The sequence below is a fragment of the Plecotus auritus genome (genome assembly GCF_963455305.1).
Source record: "Plecotus auritus genome assembly, chromosome: 1".
NCBI classification, from domain to species: domain Eukaryota; kingdom Metazoa; phylum Chordata; class Mammalia; order Chiroptera; family Vespertilionidae; genus Plecotus; species Plecotus auritus.
The window spans coordinates 102,642,082-102,669,437 of record NC_137770.1 but is presented as its reverse complement, the minus strand read 5'-3'; the positions used below and the strand labels follow the sequence as shown (position 1 = coordinate 102,669,437).

General features: G+C 41.6%; 1 protein-coding gene across 9 annotated transcripts in view; it reads left to right on the top strand.

The window, feature by feature from the left end:
- Positions 1-6,186: 6,186 nt before the first annotated feature.
- LOC308252626 (ankyrin repeat domain-containing protein 26-like) overlaps positions 6,187-27,356 on the top strand; it is a 141,693-nt gene continuing 120,523 nt past the window's right edge. For 7 of the 9 annotated variants that reach the window (XM_080677401.1, XM_080677400.1, XM_080677398.1 and 4 more), the window contains exons 1-5: positions 6,187-6,664; positions 14,261-14,375; positions 14,536-14,709; positions 19,708-19,814; positions 24,249-24,322. In XM_080677401.1, coding sequence (XP_080533527.1) covers positions 6,417-6,664; positions 14,261-14,375; positions 14,536-14,709; positions 19,708-19,814; positions 24,249-24,322 — 718 coding nt within the window. In that variant the 5' untranslated portion in view covers positions 6,187-6,416. The remainder of the gene's footprint in view (positions 6,665-14,260; positions 14,376-14,535; positions 14,710-19,707; positions 19,815-24,248; positions 24,323-27,356) is intronic. The other 2 variants (XM_080677405.1, XM_080677404.1) reach the window with 2 other exon arrangements.

Genomic DNA, 27,356 nt, shown 5'->3' with positions numbered 1-27,356 from the left:
TACCAACATGTAATCAATATTAAAATCATTGATATATTTTACATTTTTATACTAAAGTTTTTGAATATTAACTTTTGAAACAAAACTATTGACTTGGTACTTTATGTAATTTCGATTATACTATGATATGGCTTAGTATTTTTTTCCATTAAAATTTCAATGAAATGTAGTTATGTTATTTTTATGATTATCAAAATTAATACTGTTAACAATGAAAGAACTAATCCAGGGATCTGGTAGAATTATCTGTTTATACCATTGCTAAGTTAATAATGGAGACAAAAGATACCCTTTCTGGTGAATGCTTTAGTTGGTTACAGCTCTCATTTCCCCCCTTTTTTTTTGTTTTAACAATTCTATGATGATGTTAAAATTCAGGAATTATCTTGTGGGTTTTTATTCTTTACTCTCCCTTTCATGTTGGTAAACTCTAAGGTTGTATCCTTGGCCCTTTTAGCTTTTCCCTATATTTTTCTACCATCTGTATGCTGGTGACTTCTTCTTAGTCTTTCTCTCAAGCCCTTTTCTATTTAGGCTCTTTGTCCAACTACTTTCTCTGTTTCCCCATAGCATTTGATTTGTAATTCTGTAATAAATTGTTCTCTAACTTACTGTTTCTTTGTCTGCATTCTCCCACCTGATGGTGAGCTCTAAGAAGCAATCATGAATTCTTTTCTATCTCTAGGACTAAACAGAATGCTTTCTAGGGCATTAGTTAATACATTTTCAGTGAATAAAAGAATAATAGGTATTCAGTAGATTAATTATTTTAATCCCCTCACCATTAGGCAGAGCATGGAATAGATGGATCAGATTGGTCATAGAGGGTTAAAAATGCTATGAAGACTATGAGCATTAAGTTACTCTTTCATCTGTTAAAATATTTCAGGAATAATAACTGTAGAGTAGATATCCTTTAGGCAACTGAATTGGTTTCTTATAGAGGAAAATATGATTTCTTTTTATTTTATTCATTTATTTCCATCACCTTTTATCTCCCCCCGCCAACCCCAATACCCTCTTCTACCTTCACCCACCGATTTCTTTTTTAGAAGAAAAAAAAATGCAAGGTAGGATTTCGTGTCCGAATTAACAGAGAACTATGTCAGAGTGAATATGTTTTACTTAAATGTGCTTATCTTTCATGTTTCCTTTCTGCTCTGTAGAAATGATTTTAGGCTTTCACCTCAAATTTTGCTACTCTTCACAGTCTTGAGGCATGTTAAAGACCAGTAGTTCTTCAACCTGAGATGTTATTTACATCTGCATAAGTTTGCTAGGTAATGAAAAGAGGTAGAGGTAGGAGAAAGTGGAGGAAAAAGAGAAAAATTATAGAGCAATTGGAGAAGTTGTTTGCTGAAAGATTTCCAGGAAGAACAAAAGAATCTATTTTTATATTATTTTAAAATAATCATATCAGATTTCCTTAGTAGATACAGGAGAATGCATGGGAAGACACAGCCCAAAGAACAAATTAACGAGTTGTGGAAAAGCGTTCGTTAGTTGTGCAGTAATTCTTACAAGAAGAAAACATTAATAACAGACTTTGAACTAGAATTGGAAAACCTTAGCTATGGGATTTGTTACGGCACCCACCTCTCAGCTGTTTTTCATGATAAAACAAATATCACATTATTAATTCCATTAGTATAGCTATTAAATGAGTGTGCAGGAGAGCTCAACCATCTGAATCTTAGATAGGCATGAGAGTTCAAAGTAACAACGTTCTACAGGGCACCTGCTGTGGATCCAAAACTAGAAGTCTGGGAATGGGAAATCTTAAGTTCCAACTGCTTGTAAGAAACTCTTGGGATCCAGATAGCATTTGACTGGGAATACAGAAGCTCAGAGTTGGCCTAACATATACTCCTTAGTCTCTTTGATCCATACAAAAGCACTAGGATCAATCAAATCTCTACAACTGACCAGGAGACCTGGTGTGTGGTTCCTACCTCTCTGCAACCTGGTAATGTCTTTGACCCTCATTACAGGCTGCTTCAAAAATGTCAGATTCTTCTCCTCAGATATCTCTACATAAGTCTTTACTGGTCTCCTATGTCACCCTGAGGAAGAAAAATAGGGTAGAAAAGATAATTTTCTGGTTGGCCTCCAATAAGAGGCAAATGCTTGGTGATCATAGTTGAAACCATTCACACATGCCAAAATCATTTGATCTAGTTAAGTTAGATATGACTGCAAAATTTTTGTTGTTGTTGTTGTTTGTTTGTATTTATTAACTGTTCTTTCACCAATAAAGATGTCCGTCCCTCAGCAAGGACCCCAGCACTCTCCAGAGCTATGTATATGCATTTTAGCAGCAATTTATGCTGATAGTCCAGACACTCAGTTTCTGAGTTGCTAATTTCAAGCAATTTATTGTGAAATCATTCAACTGACAAAGAACAAAATGACATTTAATGGCACCTGAAGAATAATTACTTAAATTGGTGTCTATGCATTTGTCTTGCTGTAAAATGTATCTGCCAAACTTTCAAATTTTGTTGCATATTATGTAATGTTGGTTTCTGTTGCTTTTCATTTTGGTTAGCAGTTGAAATCATTAGGAAATGTAATAAGAACCTGATGAGTTCTGGGTTACCTGGTTTTGCATTAGCTGTTGTTATGGGCCTGCTTCTGTTCCTATCTGCTTCACTCACAATACCAGGTATAGTCCAGTTCGAATTACTGGATCAAGTCCTACATTAAAACTAGTTTATCTATAAACTTTCCTTTTTATAGCAGTTTTTATGGAGTACAGAACCAGTATATTTTGCCTTCCGCAGAAATGGAATAAAGATGAAAAGATAAGAGTTGCTAATGGAGAAAGATGGAAGCAAGATGAAATGAGTATTTAGACTTTAACTTTGTAAGATCTTAAAGAGCATGGAACACATGTAGAGCACAAGAGGCTTCATAATGATCAAGAAGATAAGATTACAAAAGGTCAGTAAGAGGATTAGATATAAGAGAAGAGAACAGATTTGGGTAAATAAAGTAAAGAAACACTATTAAAAGGAAACAAAAAGGTTAGGTGTCCTTAACTAATTACTGAAAAAAATTGGCTATTGGGAGTTGAGGAAAAAATAGTTATATGTTTTAAAATTTTCTTTTTAACTGATATTTTCCAAAAAACCCACAAACCCACTTACCTGCATTTTTACTTGATTTTTTTCATTTGCACCATACGGTTCTTTAATATTACATTTTTCTGGTGAAATCTTTACTATCCAGTTTGCTTTCCCTAAGAACCTACCAGAAATTGTCAACTTCTCCTATTATAAAATTACTAATGCCCCAGTGCATGGATTCGTGCACATCAAAAGGAAATTAATTAGAAGGTGGCCAGCTGGGTGGGACTGGGCAAGACAGGCTGGACACACCCTGCAGCCAACCACCCGTGGTCCCTTCCCAGCTGGCTGCACCTGGGGCAGTGCCATGGCTCAAATGTCATCTGTGGAGTGAGCAGGGTCCCTCTGGCAGGTGGAGTTCCTTGGGCTGGCCTGCAGGGATCGGGTCAAAACCAGCTCTCCAACATCCCCCGAGGGGTCCCAGATTGTGAGAGGGCAGTTCTTGGGTGATGCATCCTGGAATCAGGCTCCCTTCTCTCTGGTTCCAGGTGTGTCACACAAGAACTGCAGCTGCCAAGTCACCACAGCTCGGCAGCTTCTGCGCTGAGCGTCTGCCCCCTGGTGGTCAGTTCATGTCATAGCTACCAGTCAGATGGTCAAACGGTCAGATAGTCACTTAGGCTTTTATATATATAGACTAGAGGCCCAGTGCACGAATTCGTGCACGGATGGAGTCCCTTGGCCTTGCCAGCAATCAGGGCTAATCGGGGCCGTCTCGTCCAGTCCCGATCAGGGCCGATTGGGGTTGGCTGGCCAGGGGTAGGGACCGCGGGAGGTTGGCCAGCTGCGGGAGGTTGGAGCATATTGACCACCAGGGGGCAGCTCCTGTGTTGAGCGTCTGCCCCCTGGTGGTCAGTGTGGATCATAGCGACTGGTCAACTGGTCATTTGGTTGCTTAGGCTTTTATATATATATAGAAGATAGCTTTAAAAAGTTATTCATGCCCTGGCTCAGTTGGTTGGAGAATCCTCCTGTATACCAAAAGGTAGCAGGTTCGATTCCCAGTCAGGGCTGGTGTGGGAGACAACTGATTGATGTTTCCAACTTTTTCCCTTCCTCTCTCTAAAATCAATTTTTAAAGAAAAGAGAAAAAAAAGTTCTCTAATGTTTGTCAAATAAAAACACAGATATAAAAACAATAATCACAAATTATAATGAAAAAATATACCATCACAATAGAAAATGAAAAAATCCCCAGATATAAATATATCAAGAAGTAGGGAGGATTTACATAAGGAAAAAGCTACCAAAAGCTAATTAGGGACATAAAATAAGAATTAAATAGAGAGACATAACATGTATCTGCAAACACTGATTCAAGATTTTTATACTCTGCTAAAATTCTCAACCTAATTAAAATTCACCTCAAATAATTTCAAGGTAAACATTGCCAGGAGAACGCTTAAAAAGATGAAGAAGGAGAAACTTTGGGTCTCTAATGGATATGAACATACCTATAATAATAAAAGTGTAATATGCTAATTAGACTGGACGACCTTCTGGACGAAGCTGGGTCTGTGAGGGAGACCTCCTGGGTGCCAGAGGGAAGCCGGTGCTGGCAGCCGGGGGTAAGAAGGCCTACTCTTGCACGAATTTTGTGCATTGGGCCTCTAGTATTTTATAAAGAAGTTAAAATACTTGAGTTCTTTTGCAAGAATAACATCATTCAGTAGAACAGAACAGTAACACCAGAAAGAGAAAAAACATACCAATAATTTAATGTAAAATAAAGTATATTTTAAACTATGAGAGAAAAGATGGTTTGTGACATGTGAATAGTTATCAGAGCACTGCTGGGCAGAGCGTGGCAGAGGGTATTGGGAGACAGAGAAGCCATGAGAGGTTGTGGGTATATAAGAATGAATTTTTATTGCTGAATCCAGTGGTCATATAGCCATCAGACAATAACAGTCCTCACAGCAAAGTCCATACAGGCAGGCAGCCAGACACCCGCTGGTAAACATAAATCTTTCCTATAAAGTAGCATCAGTCTCTGTACCCACAGCTATTATCTGAGCAGCCACACACTGCCTCCTAGACTCACTGCCTCACATCATAGCAGTACCTGAGCTCTCTGGCTCAGCAGCTTCTCCTGTCTCTCCTGCCCAGCTGGTCTCTCTAGCAGACTTCTTCCCACACTCCATCCTAGCTGCTCTCTCTAGCAGACTTCTTCTCACTCCATCCTCAGCCAACTCCAGCCAACTAGCTGGGCAGTAACCTACTTTTATACTATTTAGACAAGGAAGGCTTCGTGCCAATAGTGACATAAATCATGTTGGCTACTGAAGGGCACAGTGTACCGTGTGTCCTTGCACCCGCTCATGGTATCATGGCCTGATTAGGATTCCCAGGCTCAGAGTCCTCAAACATTCCATTTAGGCACATGCCCAGAGCGGCCTTTGGTCATTCTGGTGTATTGATAATAAGGCCTCTGTGCTCCCACCGGCCTTGACTATCTGCGGACCTGGCATGGTTCCCACAATAGTTTTTTTTTTTTTTTTTAAGTTCTTAAATGTTACTGCATGCTCCAAAATAAATATTGGGTTGATTAAAGACTTAATTGGGGAAATAAAAGTAAAGAAAATGTAAATATATGACTGGGCCAAAGGGAGGATTAAGAAGCATTCCGAAATGTGCTTTCATTTCATCTGGAGGAGGTACATTTGTTTCTCAGAAATTTGCACTTGTATACACATATTGCCACAATCTCTAAAACCGTGAAACATCTTTCTGTTGTTGCATCCGCTATATTCCCTGGAGACTGGCTGGGGCCCAGAGGGATGTGGAAGAGGAACAAAAATATTTATTTATTTATTTTTTTTTTAGGGGAGTTTTCTGGGGGAGGAGGCCTTTAGCATCCTTAAGTTCCACGCCACCCTAGCCCCCAGTGGGTAAAGATTCCCCTTTCCACCGGAGTGATTCTAACCTTTGCAAATGTTTCGCAAGATTCGGCCAATTTCCATTGAAGTTAGAAAGGTGGCCAGAAGCAATCCCTGAGATTTTATAAATCTGGACCCTGCACATGCGCTCTGGGTATCTCTGGCCGCAGGGACTTGGTGCGCAAGCGCAGTGACGTCTGCTCTGAGGCACGCACGCGCAGTTGTGTGCAGAGGAGCTCTGCTGGGTTACAATCATTGCAAGCTGAAAGATTTCAAAGCGCGGCGCTGCCGGCCGGATGCTGTGTTCTGAGGCCGTGCGCGTCTCTGGAGCCATAGTGCTGGACTCAGGAGGCGGCGCGCAAAGCTGAGGGGAAGGTGAGGCTTCCCTGAAGCCGTCAGGCGCTCTGCGATGAAGAAGATTTTTGGCTTTGGGAATAGGAAGGGCGTGTCGCCCTTGGGCGCGGCCTCCAGCCCCGGGAGGAGCAGGGGAGAGAGGCTGACGAGTGGTAGCAGAGGCCCCTCGCAGCCCGGGTACCACGTCCGAGACAGAGACCTGGGGAAGATCCACAGAGCTGCCAGCGTGGGCAGCGTAGCGAAAGTGAAGCAGATTCTGTTGCTCCGGATAAATGGCTTGAATGATAGAGACAAGATGAACAGGTAATAGGGCCTGCGGGGCTCCCGCCGGGCCACCGGGAGGAGGCGGGCGGACCTGGGGGAAGCCGCACTCCAGCTGGGCTCAGCAGGTGGGGGAGCAGCCCTGCTGTCCCCGAGGTGCTGGGCGGTCTTCCCTCCCGCGCCCCAGGCAGGTCGGTGGTGGACACCTTACCTGGGGTCCAGCGCCCAGGCCGACTTTCATGAGCAGCAAAAACAAAAACTCAAGGACCCACTCCTAATTTCTCTTACAGAGCATTTACTGACATTTTAAAGTGATTTAATTAAATAGCAATAATAGAAACGAAATTAAGTATATTTAGCATTATATATTTGATGTTCACATTTTTATACCATAATGCTGTATATTATAGCCAAATGCATAATGAGAGAAATAATTCTCATTATAGATCAACTTTTGGCCTAAAAATTCCTCGGATAAAATCCAGTAACAAATACAAATCAGTGTAAACCTATGTACTTTATTGAAGGACCCCCAAAGGGAACTTTGAAGTGAAAAGATAGCTGTGGTCTTGAATAGGAAGATTTATTTTCTCAAAATGTGTGCTCTTCCTATATTTATTAATTTTACATAAACAATAAAATATGGTTTTAAAATTTTTGAGTCACACATGCTGTCTTTATTGTTGTGATGAAATTAAGAAAATCATTGTGTAGTTAGTAGATAAAGTTTTGCCCTTCTAGATAACATGTGCTATAAATTTCCACAAGTTATTTATCTATCAATAGAAAAGACGGAAATTATTAGAACAGATTAGAAATGTCTAAACACCCAAATGTATGTAATACTTTAGAGTTTGATACTCGTGACATTTCATGTTTGTAGGAAAAGGTGAATTACTCATAAATGGTTGAGAAATAATTGTTAAGTATTTGGAGAAAACTAGCTACATTTTATTTCAGAAAAATAAGTTCCAGATGGAATATAGATTAAAAATTTCAAATATACAAAATATGAAAATTACTAGAAGAAAACATAAATGCCTATTTATCTATCTATCTATCTATCTATCTATCTATATTTTAAGTTGTCAAAGACTTCAAAAGCAAGAAAAATAGGTTGAGCAATGTAAAAAATTAAAACCCTGTATCAGAAAGTAATATTAAGAAAATGTACTTGAAAAATATTTACAACGTATGCATATTGGAGAAAAAGTATCTTTATTTTACAGAGGAGACTTTGAAATCAACAAGAAAAAAACTCTAAATTGAAATTGGACAAAGCGTTTTTAGCACATGTACAAGGGAATGGTGGACATAGGACAAAATATTTAGTGTCACTGGTAAGAAAAGGAGTGAAATACCATTTTCCATCCACAAAGTTTGTGAAGATGACCAGCAATAGTGCTTATACTGCTACTTAAAGTTTAAGTTGCTTTTGACTTTTCAAATAGACAACTTGTTTATTAGTACCACATTTAAAAATGTATATATTGTTTTTGCCCATTAATTCTAGTTATACTAAAATATCTTTATCAAATAACTAGAGGCCCGATGCACGAAATTCGTGCAAGAGCGGGCCTTCGCAGCTGCCGGTGGCTGCCTGGATCCTTCCCTCACAGCCATGGTGGCTGCAGCCCCACCTCAGTCTGGAAGGACTTCCACTCTAATTAGCATATTATGCTTTTATTATTATAGATTAGCTAAAATACATAAAATTTGTTTTTCTCAGCACTGCTCATAATAGTATATTAAGAATTCATAAAAATGGATTTCATTTAAAAATTACAGTACATCCATAGGATGGCATAATATATGACCATTGAAGGTTGTATAGATAAGAGGTATATGTTGACATGCAAAGATTTACTTTGGTAGATCAGAAAGGGAGACAAAAATCAGTTTGATTAGCCATACACACAGACTATGACCTTATATTAGCCAAAAAAAAAAGTGCAAAATGTGATAAAATTTATTCTTGAACATCCTTATATAATAAAAGGCTAATATGCAAATTGTCTCTTCTACTGGGAGTTTGACCGGGAGTTCAACTGGGAGTTGGACCAGGGGGCGAGGCTGTCGGCCAACCACCTGTGGCCTGTGCCCCCGGCCGGCCCTGCCCCTGATCGCCCCCCCCCTCTAATCGGGGGAGGGGCCAGCCAGCCAACTGCCTGTGGCCCCTCCCTCCGGCCGGCCTGGTCCGATTGGCCCCGATCGGGGTGGGCCGACTGGACCTCACCCATGCATGAATTTGTGCACCGGGCCTCTAGTTTGTATTATAACTGAACATTTCCAGTTTTAAAAATCTGATTTTTACAATGAACAAGTATAGAAATTCTATTAAAAGTATATTATTATTAAAATAATCCTGGGGAAGAGCAGGAATATGAATCTTACACAGATAAAAAATAATTCCTCACTTTTTTTAAAAAATGTTTTTGAGGATTGGCACCTTCTGACAACTTTTAACCTCTTCAGAAGTAAAAGGAATCTTTTTATGTGTTTATAGAGTATCCTATATAATAAAAGCCTAATATGCTAAGTGTCTGGTTGTCCAGTTGGCCATTCAACAAATCAAAGCGTAGTATGCTAATAATATGCTAAGGCTGCTCAACTGCTCGCTATGACATGCACTGACCACCAGGAGGCAGACAGTTGACTGGTTGACCAGTTGCTATGACGTGCACTGATCACCAGGGGGCAGACTCTCTGACTGGTAGGTTAGCTTGCTCCTGGGGTCCAGCTGATCAGGACTGAGCAAGACAGGCCGGACATGCCCTGGACCCCTCCCGTGGTCCCTCCCTGGCTGGCCAACCTCCCACATCCCTCCCTGGCCCCAATCATGCACCAGTGGGGTCCCTCAGCCTGGCCTGCACCCTCTTGCAATCTGGGACCCCTCGGGGGATGTCGGAGAGCCAGATTCAGCCTGATGGCAGAATGACTGGTTGATATAACATGCACTGACCACCGGGGGCAGACGCTCAATGCAGGAGCTTCCCCTGGTGGTCAATATGCTCCCACAGGGGGAGCGCCGCTCAGCCAGAAGCCGGGCTCACAGCTGGTGAGCGGGCCTAAGCCATCAGTTGGACATCCCCCGAGTGCTACCGGACTGCGAGAGGGCACAGGCTGGGCTGAGGGACCACCCCCCCCTTGTGCATGAATTTCATGCACTGGACCTCTAGTATGTATATATCTAATTGTACACATTTTTTTTTTACTTTATACTAGAGGCCCAGGGCATGAATTCATGCATCAGTGGGGTCCCTCAGCCTGGCCTGTGGGATTGGGCTGAAACTGGCTCCCTGACATCCTCTGAGGGTCCTGGATTGTGAGAGGGCGCAGGGCAGGCCGAGGGACCCAACCAGTGCACAATCAGGGCCAGGGAGGGATGTGGGAGGTTGGCCAACAAGGGAGGGACTGCGGGAGGGCCCATCTTGCTCGTCTCGCTCAGTCCCGATTGGCCAGACCCCAGCAGCAAGCTAACCTACCTGTTGGAGTGTCTGCCCCCTGGTGGTCAGTGCATGTCATAGCGAGCAGTTGAGCAGCCTTAGCATATCATCAGCATATTATGCTTGATTGATTGAACGGACAACTGAATACAGCTATTAGCTTTTATTATATAGGATAGCTTTATTACATCGTATATAATAAAAGGGTAATATGCAAATAGACTGAACAGCAGAACAACTGAACAACAAATCAAAACATAATATGCTCACTATGATGTGCACTGACCACCAGGGGGCAGACAGTCAACTGGTAGACCAGTCGCTGTGATGTGCACTGACCACCAGGGGGAAGATGCTCCTCCTGGTAGGTTAGCTTGCTGCTGGGGTCTGGCCAATTGGGACTGAGTGAGATGGGCCAGACACACCCTGGAACCCTCCCGCGGTCCCACCCCGGCCCGATCATGCACCAGTGGGGTCCCTCAGCAAGGCCTGTACCCTCTCGCAATCCGGGACCCCTCGGGGAATGTCGGAGAGCCGGTTTCAGCCCGATCCCTCAGGCCACTCCCTTGGAAGGGTGTCAGACACAGGGCTCATGGCTGGTGAGTGCTGCTATGGCAGCAAGAGCCTCTCCCGTTTGGGACTGATTGGGCACAAGCCCGTGGCAGGCACAGTGGGGCTGGGATGAGCAGGAGCGGCAGGTAGGAGCTGCAGGCAGTGTTGGACTGCAGGTTTCAGCTAGATCCCTGCGGGCCATCCAGAGGGATCCCACTTGTGCACCAGGCCTCTAGTATAATATATAAGTGATTATCCTATGTAATAAAAGCCTAATGTGCAAATCGATTGAATGGCAGAATGACTGACAGAATGACCGGTCGCTATGATGCTCACTGATCACCAGAGGGCATATGCCCCCAGCCCACAGGCCCCAGGCCAGCCAAGGCGGGTGCCAATGGAGGCCCCCAGATTTCCCTGCTGGTCGCCCTGCAGAGGGAGGTGGCGGTGGGGGGGTGCAGCCAGTGAGCGGGTGGCACCAGGCCGGCCAAGGTGGATGCCAGCGGGGGCCCCCAATCACCTCCCAGGTCATCCCACAGAGGGAGGCGACGGGGGGTGGCGAGTGGGTGGTGCCAGGCTGGCCAAGGCAGGTGCCAGTGAGGGCCCCCCAATTGCCCTGCCAGTCGCCCCACAGATTGACCCTGATTGCCGGCCAGGCCTAGGAACTCTACCTGTGCACGATTTTGTGCACCAGGCCTCTAGTAAATTAATTTAGTTATGTTCTTATTACAACAAAAAATAAAACATAGCAAATATGTTACTACTAGAAGCCTGGTGCACGAAATTCATTCATGGGAGGGGGTGGTGTCCCTTTCCCCTTCTCCAATCTAGGACCCCTCGGGGGATGTCTGATTGCCGGTTTACATCACTCTCACAATCCGGGACTGCTGGCTCCTAACAGCTTGCCTGCCTGCCTGCCTGATTACCCCTAACCACTTCTGCCTGCCAGCCTGATCGCCCCCTAACCGCTTCCCTGCCACTTTGATTGATGCCTAACTGCTCCACGCCAGCCCGATTGCCCCCAACTGCCCTCCCCTTCCATCCCGATGGCCCCCAGCTGCCCTCCCCGGATCTCACAAGCTAACCTACCAGTAGGAGCATCTTCCCCCTGGTGGTCAGCCGATCGGGACTGAGCAAGACAGGCCGGACACGCCCTGGACCCCTCCTGCGGCCCCTCCCTGGCTGGCCAACCTCCCACATCCCTCCCTGGCCCCAATCATGCACCAGTGGGGTCCCTCAGCCTGATCTCGCCCCCCTATATTGTTAGATGTGAAAAAGTAAGCATATTAGAATCATTGAAATACAGTGTACTTTTAATTCTTAAAACACATCTGCAAAGTAGATATGATTTTACTTAATTGATGTGTCTTGTAAAGTAGCAATAGTAGTAATTATAATAATACTAGTGGCCTGGTGCATGAAAATCGTGCATGGGAGGGAGTGGTTCCCTCAGCCCAGCCTGCAGCCTCTCCAATCAGGGACCCCTTGGGGGATGTCCAGCTGCCGGTCGGACATCCCTCTTGCAATCTGGGACCACTGGCTCCTAACTGCTCAACTGCCTGCCTGCCTGATTGCCCCTAACTGCCTCTGCCTGCCTTCCTGATTGCCCCTAACCTCTCTGTCTGCCTTCCTGATCGCCCCTAACCTCTCTGCCTGCCTGCCTAATTGCCCCTAACTGCCTCTGCCTGCCTGCCTGATTGCCCCTAACTGCCCTCCCCTGCCAGCCTGATCTCACCCCCAACTGCTCTCTCCTGCCAGCCTGATCTCACCCTGCAACAGCCCTCCTCTGCTGGCCTGGTTGCCCCCAACAGCCCTCCCCTGCCGGCCTGATCTCGCCCTCAACTGCTCTCCCCTGCCAGCCTGATAATCCCTAACTGCCTCTACCTGCCTGATCGCCCCTAACTGCCCTCCCCTGCTGGCCTGATCTTGCCCCTAACTGTTCTCCCCTGCCAGCCTGATCTCACCCCAGCTTCCCTCCCCTGCTGGCCTGGTTGTCCCCAACTGCCCTCCCCTGCCAGCCTGATCTCATCCTCAACAGCCCTCCTCTGGCAGCCTGATCTCGCGCCCAACTGCCCTCCCCTGCCAGCCTGATCTCACCTCCAACTACCCTCCCCTGCTGGCCTGGTTGCCCCCAACTGCCCTCCCCTGCCAGCCTGATCTCGCCCCCAACTGCCCTCCCCTGCTGGCCTGATCACCCCTAATGGCCTCTGCCTCAGCTCTCACCACCATGGCTTTTTTTGGAAGGAAGTTGGATGTCCGGAAGATGGCTGGTTGACCCAGTCTTACTAGCATATTACCCTTTGAGTAGTATAGATAGATTATATAGGATCAGATTGCTTAAATGGGGGTGGGGGAAGCCTTTTTCAGCAGGAGGAGATGCTCTTGGCAGACAAAAATACATAATCCCTATATCTGGACTGATAGCCAGCCATATGCACTATACTACCAAACTGGTCATTAAAAAATTGAACCGCTTTCTTACATCAAACAGCTGTTGCCCTTAAAACCCTTCCTCAGTCCCCACCTTAGGTTCAGCCTTCACAGTTCACCCAGATTAGGTTCTGATTGGTCGGTTTCTATGCCAGTCAGCGTCAAAAGCTCCACGTCTTAGGCAGCCATTGGCTCCTCGCACTTCATCCAGATTAGGTTCTGATTGGTCGGTTTCTATGCCAGTCAGCGTCAAAATCTCCACCTCCTAGGCAGCCATTGGCTCCTCGCAGTTCACCCAGATTTGGTTCTGATTGGTCGGTTTCTTTGCCAGTCAGTGTCTCCGGGCCTATCAACGGGCCTTATCAGAGAAGCAGGGCTAATCAGCAGCCCCAGTGGAGGCCCGAGAGAAAGAGAGGCATGGCTGCTGGCCAGGCCTGGGCAAAAGAGAGAGGCAAGTGCTGATCAATAGCTGTCATGGAGGCTACGGATCAGACCCTGCTTTTCTCTCCTGGTTTCTCTTTGGGCCTGATCCACAGCCCCCTCGGCAGTCAGTGCTTGATCACCATGGCAACCCAGCACTGACTTCCGGTCCCTCGGTTTTGGATGTTACGGACCCTGGGTTTTTATATCTTAGGATAATCTAACAATTATTGAGATTTCTTATGCTAGGAACTATAGTAAACACTACTTAGCTTTTTATATAAGCAAACAATGGTGATCTGTGAGATCACTTACTATTTTTTTAAATATATTTTTATTCCTTTCAGAGATGAAGAGGGAGACATGCCCCACACTGGGGATCAAGCCCACAACCAGGGCATATGCCTTGACTGGGAATCAAACCATGACCTCCTGGTTCATAGGTCGATGCTCAACCACTGAGCCATGCTGAGATCACTACTGTTTTTATCCCCGTGTTGTTGATGAGGAAATTGAGGTTCAGAAAGGCCAAGTGATAGGTAGCTAATACATGACAGTTAAAATAAGATCAAACACAAGTTGAGCTGAATTCCCAGGTCATCCTCTCTCTGTTCAAATAGGCCGCTCCTTCATTAACTAGAACTAATAAATATTGTACTGTCTCCAGAAGAAAATTAAATATTTGTTTTAAAGGCATAGAGATAAATGTAATGTCTACAATTACATGAATAATTGTATGTTTTGAGATAGTGCACTCTTAAGTTCCTAAGGAGTCCTTTCACTTTCATAGGACCGCTCTACATTTGGCCTGTGTCAATGGTCATCCAGGAGTGGTAACTCTCCTAGCAGACAGAAAATGCCTATTGAACCTCTGTGATAATGAAAACAGGACAGCTCTGATTAAGGTATGTAGTAGCCAACTATGTCAACATGAGGTGGATTTGATTCAATTTCTTAGGATAAAAATGAATTTATCTCATTTAACTACGTTATTGGTGAAACTTGTGGAATGTTTACTTTAAATTACTAGAATTTATAATCTACTTTTTGGTATAATACTGACAGGCCGTACAATGCCAGGAAGAGGAATGTGCAGCTATTCTACTAGACCATGGTGCTGATCCAAACATAATGGACATCGATGGCAATACTGCTCTCCACTATGCTGTCCTTGGTCAAAATATAGCTATAGTGGAAAAACTGCTTTCATTCAAGGCAAATATTGAAGCGAGAAACAAGGTAACTTTATTTTAAAAATATTTGAAATACATGTTTTTACTTTAGCCAAAAGCGTTTTCTTTCTCATATACATACACTGTCAGACCCTGTTACCATGGAAACTACTCCAAAGCCCAGTCAAAGAGGGTTGGAGAAATGTAGTGTCCACTGAAGGAGCAAAGCTCTATCTCCCTTTCACTCCAGAAGGAACAACTTCCTGTTAGTGCCTGGAAGTGGGTGATAGGTCTCAGAGCCCACAAAGGACTGAAGGCCTGGAGGGATGAAGTGATGATGGGTCCTGGCTCTTATGCAGGCAGGGGCTTAGGAAATGGGTGCTCTTGGGGATGGGTGGGAGGAGGAGACCTAGTACTCAGCGGGGGGGCTGGAGGAGTGCAAGTGGGAAGGGGAAGCAGCAGTCCACAGGCCCTGAACTCTCCAGGACCCCAAGGTCCTGAAGATTGCAGAAAGAGAGTCAGGTCATATCTTAACATCTAGCGAGGACATCCACTTATGCTTGTAGCCACTCTGCCAGCCACATACCACCTTGGGGTTTTCCACATAAGCCTCATGTAGCTCCTCAGAGGGGTTGTAGTTGTACGTAGGGAGCAGGTGATGGCAAAGCTGTTCACCTGCTTTTTATTCTGGACATACATTATATATCACCACTGCAACCCTGACAGGAATGGTCTTGGCTGACACAGGTAGGGTCAATTTTACATATTTGGAAGCTCAAGCATTCCCTGAATTGAAATGTTTTGAAATAACTTAATTGTCCAGGATTTCACTTTACATAATGACATTTCTGAAGAAGCAGTAGATATTACAGCTCTCTTTTATGCCCTTATGACAAATATTTGTGAAAACAATTTGTCAGAGTCAAAATTCTTTTTAAAAATAATTTTTTGCACCTGAGTTTTTCTAATTAATATAAAACAACACAGGAGAGCAAAATTTGCCACAGAAATAGGTTTTATCTTAAGTCTCAAACATAGCAAAGCATTTTATACTATAATAGAAATTGTGCTGCTGAGATGAGACTAAAGTGATGGTGTACTGCACTAGTTCTCAGCTAGAATTTTGCTGGTGAATCACAATCACCTGAGGAACTTAAGTTTACAAGCCTCCGCTCTTCCCTGAAGATTTAGATTGAGTAAATCTAATGTATATGTAGAAATATGCATCTATGTGTATATGTAGAAGTATTTCCTTGAGATTCTGATACAATTCTTGGTTAAGAACTACTGAATGGATAAGTATAATGTATAAATTCACAAGTCTCACAAACTTAAGAAATCTCTAGAAGAGTTGGAATTTGATAGGTGATACTTCCTTCAACTCTTTCCTTTCCAGGAATATTGGCCTGACTTTCAACTGGTTCTACCTCTTCTCCTGAAAAGTTATAGGGAACATTATTGATGATATCTAATGACTTAAAGAACACCTTTTTCCTTTCAGCCATCAATCATTCACTGGCACACAGAGTCTTTAGAAATTTGCTTACGGGCAGTGTATTAATAAGAATCTAACCCTTTAAGAATTTTTCATCCTTTCTCATTCAGTCCTTAGATTACCAAATGCTTACTACAAGCGGGATTTTCCTGCAATATCATGAGTCTTGAGTCTTCTTTTTAGTTGAAGCAGTGTGATAGATTGTGTCAGTATGTCTGTTAATTTCACAGAGCCCTGGCATAATCAGGATGGCATTTTTAAACATCAGAATATCAAAAACCACCCTAGCTGGTGTGGCTCAGTTGGTTGGGCATTGTCCCATGCAACAAGAGGTTGCTGGGTCGATTCCCAATAGGGGCATATGCCTAGGTTGCCGACTTGATCCCAGTAGGAAGTTGTGTAGGAGGCAACCGGTGAATGTTGTGCTCTCACATTGATGTTTCTCTCCTCTCCCTTTTTCTTTCTCTAAAAATCAATAAATTATTAAAAAGATATACATAAAAAACTATGAAATTAATAACAATAAAGATGAGAATTGCTTTAATGATTTAGTTCCAGCAGTTCTATGAACTAATTATTTATTTGTCCCACATCAACAATCTGGGAGAAATAAATATACGTAAATCGATTGTAGTTTAATATTTATTAGCAAGATTTTTTTATAATGGGTATTATCAGTCTAAATAATGATTTTTATTACATGTTGGGGTAAAAAATATTGATAAAACATGATACAAATGAAAGGAAAGGTTTTACATACAAATATTTGCTTCATGTATGACCACTTAAAAACACAGCAAATATAAAAACACAAGTGGGCTCCTGACTAAATATGGGCCCTGGATATGTTTAGTTTGCCTTCATAAGTTGACTCAATATTAAAATTTTAGAAGACTCATGTAGAAATCTGAATTTCACGCTTCTCTTAAGGAATAAAATCTGGCATCCCATAAGCCCCCACTGCTGTTTGGTATGCTGTGCAGAGCTGCCCTTGCATTTGAAACATGTGTTCTCTAGTTTGCTGCTGTCCTCACCTAGATTCCTCACTTACTTGGCTCACCTACTTTGCCTCCATAAGTACTTGAGTTTACAATTCCTATTTTATAGTATTTTTTATTAAAGACATCAAGATATTCAAGATCATCTACATTAATTTATAATACATGCTTTATAGTAATCTCCAGGAATGAATGGAATTTTTCAAGTTAGAATTTATAGGTTATTATTTTAAAAAACTCTTTTTCTTTATATGTCCTATAAATAATCATATTCTCATTGGAATGTCTATAAGTCTCATGAGGTTAATCATGGTTAGAGTTGTATAGGGGATACATATTCCAAACAATATTATATCTTTCTCCTCAGCATTGTTCCTCAGAAATGCAAGTGATTTAGTAGCTTTCATTGTGCTAAAAATAATTTATATAGATCAGTGTTAAACGTTTTATTGATAAGCCATTATATTTTTGCTTCTGATTTATATTTTGCCTCAAATATAAAATACTTTTAAGTACAATTACAATGAAATCAGAATAAAAACAATTTTTTAAAGAAGTATATATTCTACTCTGGCCGGTATGGCTCAGTTGGTTGGTCATCCTTCCATGCACTGAGGGGTTGCCAGTTCGATTCTCAGTCAGGGCACATGCCCAGGTTGTGGCTTGATCCCTGGTAGGGGCATGCAGGAAGCAGCAGATCGTTGTTCTGCTCTCACATAGATGTTTCTCTCTCTCCCTTTCCCTTCCTCTCTCTGAAATCAATAAAAACATAGGGAGAAATAAAAAGCAAAGCATTCTATTAAGGGGATTAGGAGTGAACTACTGAGCATAGAAAACAGAGCCCCTTCCTTCTTACCCCTGTGCTGTCACTGGCTGCTCCTTCCCTTTATAATGCCCTCCACTCCCTTCTTCAAAAGATTCACTGCAACATCCCAAGACTATCAACATAATTGAGAATATAGTTTCGTATTGAGCTTTCTAACAGTTAAAATAAAAAACTATCATGTCATAAAGGAAGAAAACCATGGACTACTTAGTAATAAGCAATCAGAGTTCATTTGAAGCCTATTAATTTAGTCAATTTTTTTAGAGACCCTTTTGGAGCAAGAGTGACTGATGTTGACATCTGGGTTCTTGATAACATTGGTAGAAGAGCATCAACTGTGTGTAACCTGGAGAAAACCTTCACCTTTGTTGAAAAATTCTCAAAACTGTATACCTGAAACCCTGTAATTTTTCAAATGTTAATGTTTGCGACAGAAAACTACTGTCAAATCAGGATTAAGCGAAGTTAAACATTTTTAGTACTAGGCATACAGTGTATAGTTTTGTAATATTTCTTAAACACAGATGATCTTTCTGGATCCTTTTTCTATTGGGGTAAAGTACTGAACTTCTGGTAAACTACATATTCTTTGAAATATATAAGAAACTACTCTGGAGCTAATCATTTATGTTATTTATTCAGTAAAAATACTTAAAGCATTTACTACTATGTTTTTTAGTTTGGAGACACAGAGATAAAAAAATAGGCCCAAGAAGCTCTGGGTTTAGATGGGGAGCAATAAAATAATGACACTATAGCACAATAGATACTGTGATAGGAACAAAGATTCTTGGAACCAGTACTGTAAATGTTTGAGGTGAGTTTTAGAGAATGGTGTTGCAGCTAATCTTTTGAAGGATGGAATGGAGGGCATTTTAAAGGGAAGGAGCAACCAGTGACAGCACAGGGGTGAGAAGGAAGGGGCTACTTTTTATTTACTTTCTATATTATACTAGAGGCCCGGTGCACGAAATCCGTGCATGGGTGCAGCCCCTAGGCCTGGCTGGTGATCAAAGCACAAGCGTCTGGTGTGGAAGGGCAGGTCCCAGCTGACCTCTGGGCCCTGGGCAGCACCTGGGCCCCTGGGCCCCCACGTGCCTCCTATGCCTGAGTCACAGCGCCTGAGTCCCCATGTGGAGATGCGGTGAGCGTGGCTGGACGCCGCGGGCCAGGGTGCAGCATGGGCCTCTGGGCTGCCTAGTGGTGCTGCATGGAAGCCGTGCGGGCAGCGCACACTCTCCCAGCCGTCCTCGCAGACCGGCTCCTGTGTGAACCCATGGGGAACCCGACTGGCCCCTGTTGTCCCGGCGGCTGCGGTCCAGCTCACCCAGAAGAGGCCATGAAGGTCTGGGGTGTGCTCCTCGCAGATACCTGAGCACTGGAGCTTCCCCTGGCGCGTGAGCCCTGGCATCCTGGGAGAGGGTAGCGGGGGGAGTGAGAGCAAGCTTGGCAGACACCCCACATTCTCACTGCACCTCCATCCCCATCACCCCCACCCCCAGGTAGCTGGCGAGAGGTTGTAGCACATTGCTGACGCCCACCATGTTCCGTGCCGCCCCCTGTTGGTTAGCGCATGTCATAGCGAGTGGTTGAACTCCTGGTTGAAAGACTGCCTGAGAGGACAATTTGCATATTAGGCTTTTATTATATAGGATGTTTAAGTCCAGAGGATCTTTTATAAGTTTTAAAATTCAGTTTGGATATATGTAATTTTATAAATTATAAATTGTTTTTGCTGCTTTACAGGATGACCTCACACCACTTTCTCTTGCTCAAAGTGAAAATAAAGCGCATATGGTGGAATTTTTAGTAAATAGAGGTGCAAGAATACGCACAGTTGATCAGATGGAAAGGTACAGTTCATTTTTTATAAACCTTAATACTGTTCTAGAGTGGTCACAATCACTCAAGTCAGAAATTAAGTTAATAAGAAGATTAACTTATCTTTATATAGTGAGAAATATCAACACATCGGTTAGGTAGAAAAGCAATTATTCTGACTACTGGGCAACTGGAAAAACAATATACTGCAGGATTCATATTCATTTATAATATTGACTGATATCATTTGTAATATGATTTTTTGGGTCATATATTCTTATATTAAATAGAGAAGTTTCTTATTAATTTTACTAGAGGCCCAATGCATGAAATTCATGCAAGAGTAGGCCTTCTCTCCCCCAGCTGCCGGCACCAGGCTTCCCTTGCAGCCCTGGCTTCATCCTGAAGGATGTCTGGTTTAATTAGCATATTACGCTTTTATTATTATAGATATTATATGGACTCTGTTAGTTTACTTACTCATGATAGAACTAGAGGCCCAGTGCATGAAATTTGTGCACGGGTAGGATACCTAGTGGCTGCTGGCTGCCGGCCGGGGCCTTCCTTCCCTGGCTGCCGGCTGCTGGCCAGAGCCTTCCTTCGTGCCACACCACCCCCTGGTGGTCAGCGCATGTCATATTGAGTGATCGAACTTCTGGTTGGTCAAACTCCCAAGGGAACACTGCATATTAGGCTTTTATATATATAGATAGTGGACTTAGTCTCTCTTGTAGTTTTTTTTTTTAACTTTTACTTTGTATATAGTTTTCCTTAAAAAAATGTATATTAAGCATAAATAGGAGTTGATTTTGTCTTTTGGATGACTCTGCTCTAGATTTCTTTCTTTGATGAATACTGATGTTATTAGGTTATCCCTAATGACTATGAATTACTGCTACCAGACACTGTGGGCTCATCAGTTTTTATCCTTTCTCATTTCTAGTATATTTTGATGTTTTTATTTTTAATAGGTATTTAATTACTTATTATCAAATATGTTCCCTCATATAAAATGGAGAATAATACTATATCCTTCTAGGGTGATCGTGTATAAGGTTATCTAGCATTTAATTTAGTGGCTAGTAGCTGCTTATCAGCATCATTAACTGTAAGTATGGCTATTATTGTTATAATTATTATTAGCACTAGAGGCCCAATGCACGAAGATTGGTGCAAGAATGGGCCTTCCTTCCCCTGGATGCTGGCACCACCTTCACTCTGGCTGGAGCCGCCTTTCTGCCTTCCCACGCTGTTCAGAGGCCCGGAGCGGCTGGAGTGGTGCAGAACGCCCACCCCTGACCGCTCAGAGCGCCTGTGTATGCAAATTAACCCAACCAGCTTTGTTGGGTTAATTTGAATACTCACTCCTGATTGGCTGGTGGGTGTTGCAAAGGTACGGTCAATTAGCATGTTTCTCTTTTATTAGTGTAGATTATTGTTTTAAGCCTGCCAAATAGCTTTACTATTCTGACTTCTAGCTCACTTTGAAATATAATATCAGACTAAGAATGAAACAGGAAATTCTACATTATAATCTTCACCTACTTCAGATTAGTGACCTCAGCATAGTTCCTTATCCGTTTGAGGATTTAAAATTAGCAACTTCTACTACGCAATACCCAAGTAGGACAGGAGGCTTCCTTTTTGTCCCTTTATTTTAGCCTTGGAGGTAATTTACAAAGGTGAACACTTCAGCACATAAATGGTCAATTCTAGATAGACAACAGGGTTTTGACTTGGTAAGTATATCAAATTAGCTGTTTAAATAACATAATTGAAGTTCCTGAGGGTAAAGTGATCTCTGTTACATATACAACACTCATGCTTGCTGTAAATGATGAATCTGAAAATATAGTCAGGCTTCTTTTTCAGCAAGGTACTGATGTCTTTTCTCAAGATAACTGTGGGTGGACTGCAGAAGAATATGCTTTTGTTGTAGTTTTAATTTGTAAGTGTTTACATTAAAATGCTAGTAATCACTAAAATGAGGCTTAAAATAACTTCACTGTTGCTTTTTGCGTAATAGGTGAGATTTCATAGTTTGGTTCAGGCAGTTTGGGAATGGCAGTGAGTTAGTCTATGTCATCAGCCAGAAACCTAGCAAAAGGCTTGACTAGTTAGAAGTAGCAATGGGCCAGGTTCCTTATCTCAGAACTTTTAAGACCTTTATCTTTAGGCATCCTAACATTATTTATTTCATTCCATGTAGAACTCTTATGCTTGGAGTACAAATAACTGATTTTTCTAACTAGTTATTTGATGTTTTAAAGTGTTCACTTTAGCAGAAAAAACTGTATTTTCTGGGGGCTATCTCCTATATTTTCCCCCTTGAATTTTTTAAGAACCTAAAGAATTACCTAAGTCCAAGGGAGACAACCTTCTTTCACAAGTCAGATGGAGAGGTAAAAAAGGAGAGTCTAATCTTTGTGTTGTTTCCATTGATTCTATTGCTACAGAGTTGCTATTGAAACTGATTCTGTAGTCATGATTGACCTTTGCTCCCAGGTGGCCATTGCTGATCCAGATTCCTGAGCTTTCATGTTGATTCACACTTGCACTTGAAAATTACAGCTTTTTTTAGTTTTGTAGATGCTTGTATGCTCAGTCACTATTCTAGTCACCAGCACCGTGTTCTAGAAGCTGGACCTCCTAGTGTTAGCCACCCACAGCCTTTCCCCCACACTGGAAAGCCTATGTGGAGCTCACTTCTTAGTCCAGACCTTGGTGGACGAGTCACCCTTTGAGTTCCTGTTTGTGTTTTTGCTAGGAGCCATTCTAAGTTGTCAGAGAGGTTCAAATAATCCTGCAGGAAAAGACCAGATTTTCCTTTCTCTTTTGTTACCAGATCTGTACCCCAAGGTACTTTATATCCTGTAGCATCTTTGTTTAGATAGTGTAAGATCCCATATCATCTTTCCCAGAGTAGTAGGCACCAACTTGCCTGAGATTCCATAATTGAGGTTGGCCCCTCAAGCAATCTCTTTGCCATAACAATGAAACTTTCCTAAGTAAATTGAATTTACCTCAGGTTTCAAAATATTTTAAATTATGCCTCACATGGAAGCCAGTCAACAGAAAGCTGTGAATCAAAAGTTAATGATCCTTAGAATTGCTAAAGTCCCATCCATGACTCATCAGTATCCATGTGTAGGATTATATTGTCCAAGCCAATTGGGGGTGGACAGGGAAGTTAAGCATCATTCTCATAAAGATCTGCAGGTTCACAGTTGGAGTAGGTAGAGAAGGGATAGTAGTAGTCCAGGCCAAGTTCTGACTTCTATTGGTTTTCTGCATTTGTTACAAAGATAGGGTAACATTTTGTTATCGGACTTCATGAGGTAATCTATCTATATAAAAGCCTAAGCAACCGTCGCAACTGAACGGACAACCAAACAGGCTGCGTGGGACAACCAGGCCGGCAGGGGGGTTAGTGAGGGGCGACCAAACAACCGAGCAGCAGGCTGCGTGGGGCGACCAGGCAGGCAAGGGGGGCAGTTGGGGGCCACCAGGCCAGTGGGGGGGCAGTTGGGGATGATCAGGCTGGCAGGCAGAGGTAGTTAGGGGTGATCAGGCTGGCAGGCAGAGGCAGTTAGGGGTGACCAGGTCTGCAGGGGGGCCAGTGAGGGGCGATCAGGCAGGCAGGCAAGTGAGCGGTTAGGAGCCAGTGGTCCAGGATTTTGAGAGGGATGTCTGACTGCCAGGATCGGGCCTAGACCAGCAGTCGGACATCCCCCGAGGGGTCCTGGATTGGAGAGAGTGCAGGCTGGGCTGAGGGGACCCTCCCCCCATGTGCACGAATTTTGTGCACCGGGCCTCTAGTATATTTATAAATAAACTTAGTTGCAAGTTATAGAATAGCTGAGATACCCTGAATTATAAACCACCAAGAAAGAATAGCCAATAACCAAAATTAATAATTTCTGAAAACTGTAACATTTTGAATGTTACAAACTATGAAAAACCAATATTGGGATTTATTTGGGATTCCGAAATAGTTTCAACAAATAAAGTTCATGAACAGATTTTTTTCTTTGTCTTACTGTTTCTCTGAGCATCACTTTTTGCTATGTTATCTCATTTAATCATCCTAACAACCTTGTAAAGTAAGATTTTTATTTTGTAGAGGACTTTGAGCCAAAGAAAAGTGACTTGTTTGAGAATAAATAGCTATTGTAGAACTAGGATGTCTGAGTTCAAGACACTTGCCATTATGTCAAGCTAACTCTAATTAACTGAACTATATATACTGCCCTCAAATCATGACTGTTTCACGTTACTTTTTAAAAATTACATGCTTAATAAAGAGTTTATAGAACTTAACAAATTTGAAGTGTATGGTATAATTAAAGTTTTAATATTAACTTTGATATTATTTGAAATATCCTAAGAATATAATATATTTGGAAAATATTTTTATATTAGTATTAAGATAGTAATATTATTTATCACCCTTTTTTTATACACAGCAATCAACAAGTAATGTCTGAATATAAAGAAGAAAGGAGAGCTAAAAAGTCTTCTGAAAGTAGCAAAAGTTTTGGTAAGACTTCTAATAGTGAATTATTCTTGGTGGTCCCACCTAGATAAAGTAAGAGTAAGGAAATTTTGATAATGAAAAAGCAGTGAAAAAAAAATGTGTAAATTGCATGTATAGTTTTTTTTCTTAATTTCTTTAAAATAGTTCAATATTCAGAATTATTTAAAAAGTAATTGTAGGTAATTTAAAAAATCTGGGGCAATATTGTCTGAAAAGAAATTCATTTATATAGTCATTACCCCTAAAATCCCATATGATGTCTTTATGTACAAAAGAAAAGATTTTGAAGTTAGGATGTTTTATGTTTCCTCTCTAGTCACATTATAACAAATTGGACTTGTTATAAAAATGAATCTTTTGTTTCCTTATTTTTTTATTATTATTTTTTTAATCCTCAACGAGTATATTTTTTCCATTGATCTTTAGAGAGTGGAAAGGAAAGAGGAGAGGGGGAGAGAGAGATCGAGAGAAATCTATGTGAGAGAGACACATCGACTGGTTGCCTCCTACATGTGCCCCAAATAGGGCCTGAGATTGAACCTGCAACCAGGGTATGCACCCTTCACTGGGAATCGAACCCACGACACTTCTGCGGGCCGACGCCCTAATCACCAAGCAAAACTGGCCAGGATGATCTTTTGTTTATTTTTTACAGCAAATGGATTACATTTAGTAAATGAATACTTGTTATTACATAGTGATTTGTTTCAATAAAAAAAGTTACTAAAACTAGGAGCTTAATACTTTCCTGGTACCACAAACAAATGGCAAACAGTAAGAACTATATTTGTCCAGTGTGCTGCAATCCCAATGAAACTGGTTTTTTAAAGATATTTACCAATATAGTACAGAAGTCAGAAAGGCAATGCCTTGTCGAGAAGCATAAGTTATTTTACATATCGTTATACCAACAAGGTCTCACTATTATCAGTTTCATTCTTCAGAAGTCAAAACAGAATGAGCTATGTTGTCTTCATTACAAGAAGTTTCCTTCTGTTTGTTGGATAATTGCCATGACACTGTAATTTCTTTAGAACAAGGTGCTCTGTTGCCATTGGTCAAAAAATAATCATAATAGATATTCAAATATCCCAACTCAGGACTCAACAAATTATAATAAAAGTACAAAAATATTTCACTATAACAAAAATGCTACTGTGCTACTCATATGTGGCACCTAGTTCATTGTGCAATCTGATCTGTATGAGGACAACTTGGACTTAGTAGACCTTTATCAAAGAACTTGTGTAGGTTGGATTTGCAAGTTATAGGAAACAAAGATGAAATAGAGTTTTGGCCTTTAAGGTGCTTGTCATATCATAGACCTGTCCCTGGTTTATTTCTGTGGTTTTCTTAAAACAGAATTTTCAAAGAAAATTTCAAAATTTATTTATTAATTTGTTTGCTTACTGGTTTGCTATTTAATTCTCAATTGTCTTTTAGGCACTAAATATTATTCTGATGTTGCAGAATTCAAACATTTTAAAAATACTGTCCCTACCCTCTAAGACAGTAATCATAATTATTATTATTGCATAATATGTGCCAGACACTTCAAGTGTATAATGGGGAGTTAAGTTTTTAAAAAGTGGGTAGAATTTTCCTTGGACTAGCATCAGTCCATTATGAAGTTGAAATTAAAAAATCAGGAAGCTCAATTTATTTAATTTAAAATATGGTCTTTTCCTAGGCCTGTATGTTTTTTGTTTGTTTTGCTTAAAAAAGTCTTATTTATTTAAGAAATAGCAACAATAATTGGTGTGTTTTGTCTTCCCCCCGCCCCGCCCCCACCCGCCTCCTCATCTGTTAAGAGCCCATGTTTGACTAGAACAGTGGTCAGCAAACTCATTAGTCAACAGAGCCAAATATCAACAGTACAATGATTGACATTTCTTTTGAGAGCCAAATTTTTTAAACTTAAACTTCTTCTAATGCCATTTCAAAATAGACTCGCCCAGGCCATGGTATTTTGTGGAAGAGCTACACTCAAGGGGCCAAAGAGCCGCATGTGGCTCACGAGCCACGGTTTGCCGATCACGGGACTAGGGCAAAGGAATGGTAAAATAAAGCAGAGACAGAAAATAGGTACAGTTAATATGACTTAGTGATGATTGAATGTAAAAAGTTAATGGGGAGAGAGAAATTGATACGATTCATAGGTTTCCAGGTTGTACACTGGCATTTAAATTGGGCATGAAGAACAGGACTTTATCACATGAACAGGGAAGAGCAACAGGTCAACAGGAAAGATCAGTTTTTTTCCCATACATGTTTAGTTTGATGGAATATCCATGGATAACTCATCCTATATTTTGGATGCAGTTTCTTTGATTTTTCAACTTGTCCATTATCAATAGCTGCCTTTAATAGGTGAGCTATGTTTTTAGTTTAACAAGAAAATAAGAAAAAATTAGGAACAAATAAAGGACTCTATAATTACTACTATACAATTAAACTATATATGGTAATTATTGTTTTTCTGTGGTTATCCCAGTTATTTGATTGACTCACAACTATTATAAAAAGAAATTAAACCCTGCTTAGTTGGAGAAAATTGGCAGTGTGATGTTTTTATTTTCTTTATAGAAAGTTTCATACCATAGAATATGTTGTCAATCATTAGAATTCTTTATTCTGATTAAAATAGGATTATTGCTTGTTTCACATTATTTTCTGACATCATTGTTTCATTTAGACCTTTCATGCCTTTATTCAAATGGATATAGATCTACAAGAATCTCTAAAACAAGTACCAAGAAAAACTAATTTAAGGACAGGTATTCTGTGAAATAACTTTCTGACTGTCATCATGTACCACACATCAACCTAAATAGTTACTCATCATTATCACTCGAAGTCCATAGTTTACATTAGGGTTCACGCTTGGTGTGGTATACATTGTATGGGTTTTGACAAATGTGTGATGACACATATCCCCCATTACAGGATCATCTCACTGCCCTAAAAATCCTCTGTGCTGTGCTTATTCATCCTTCCCTTCTCCTTAAATCCTGGAAACCACTGATCTTTTTACTGT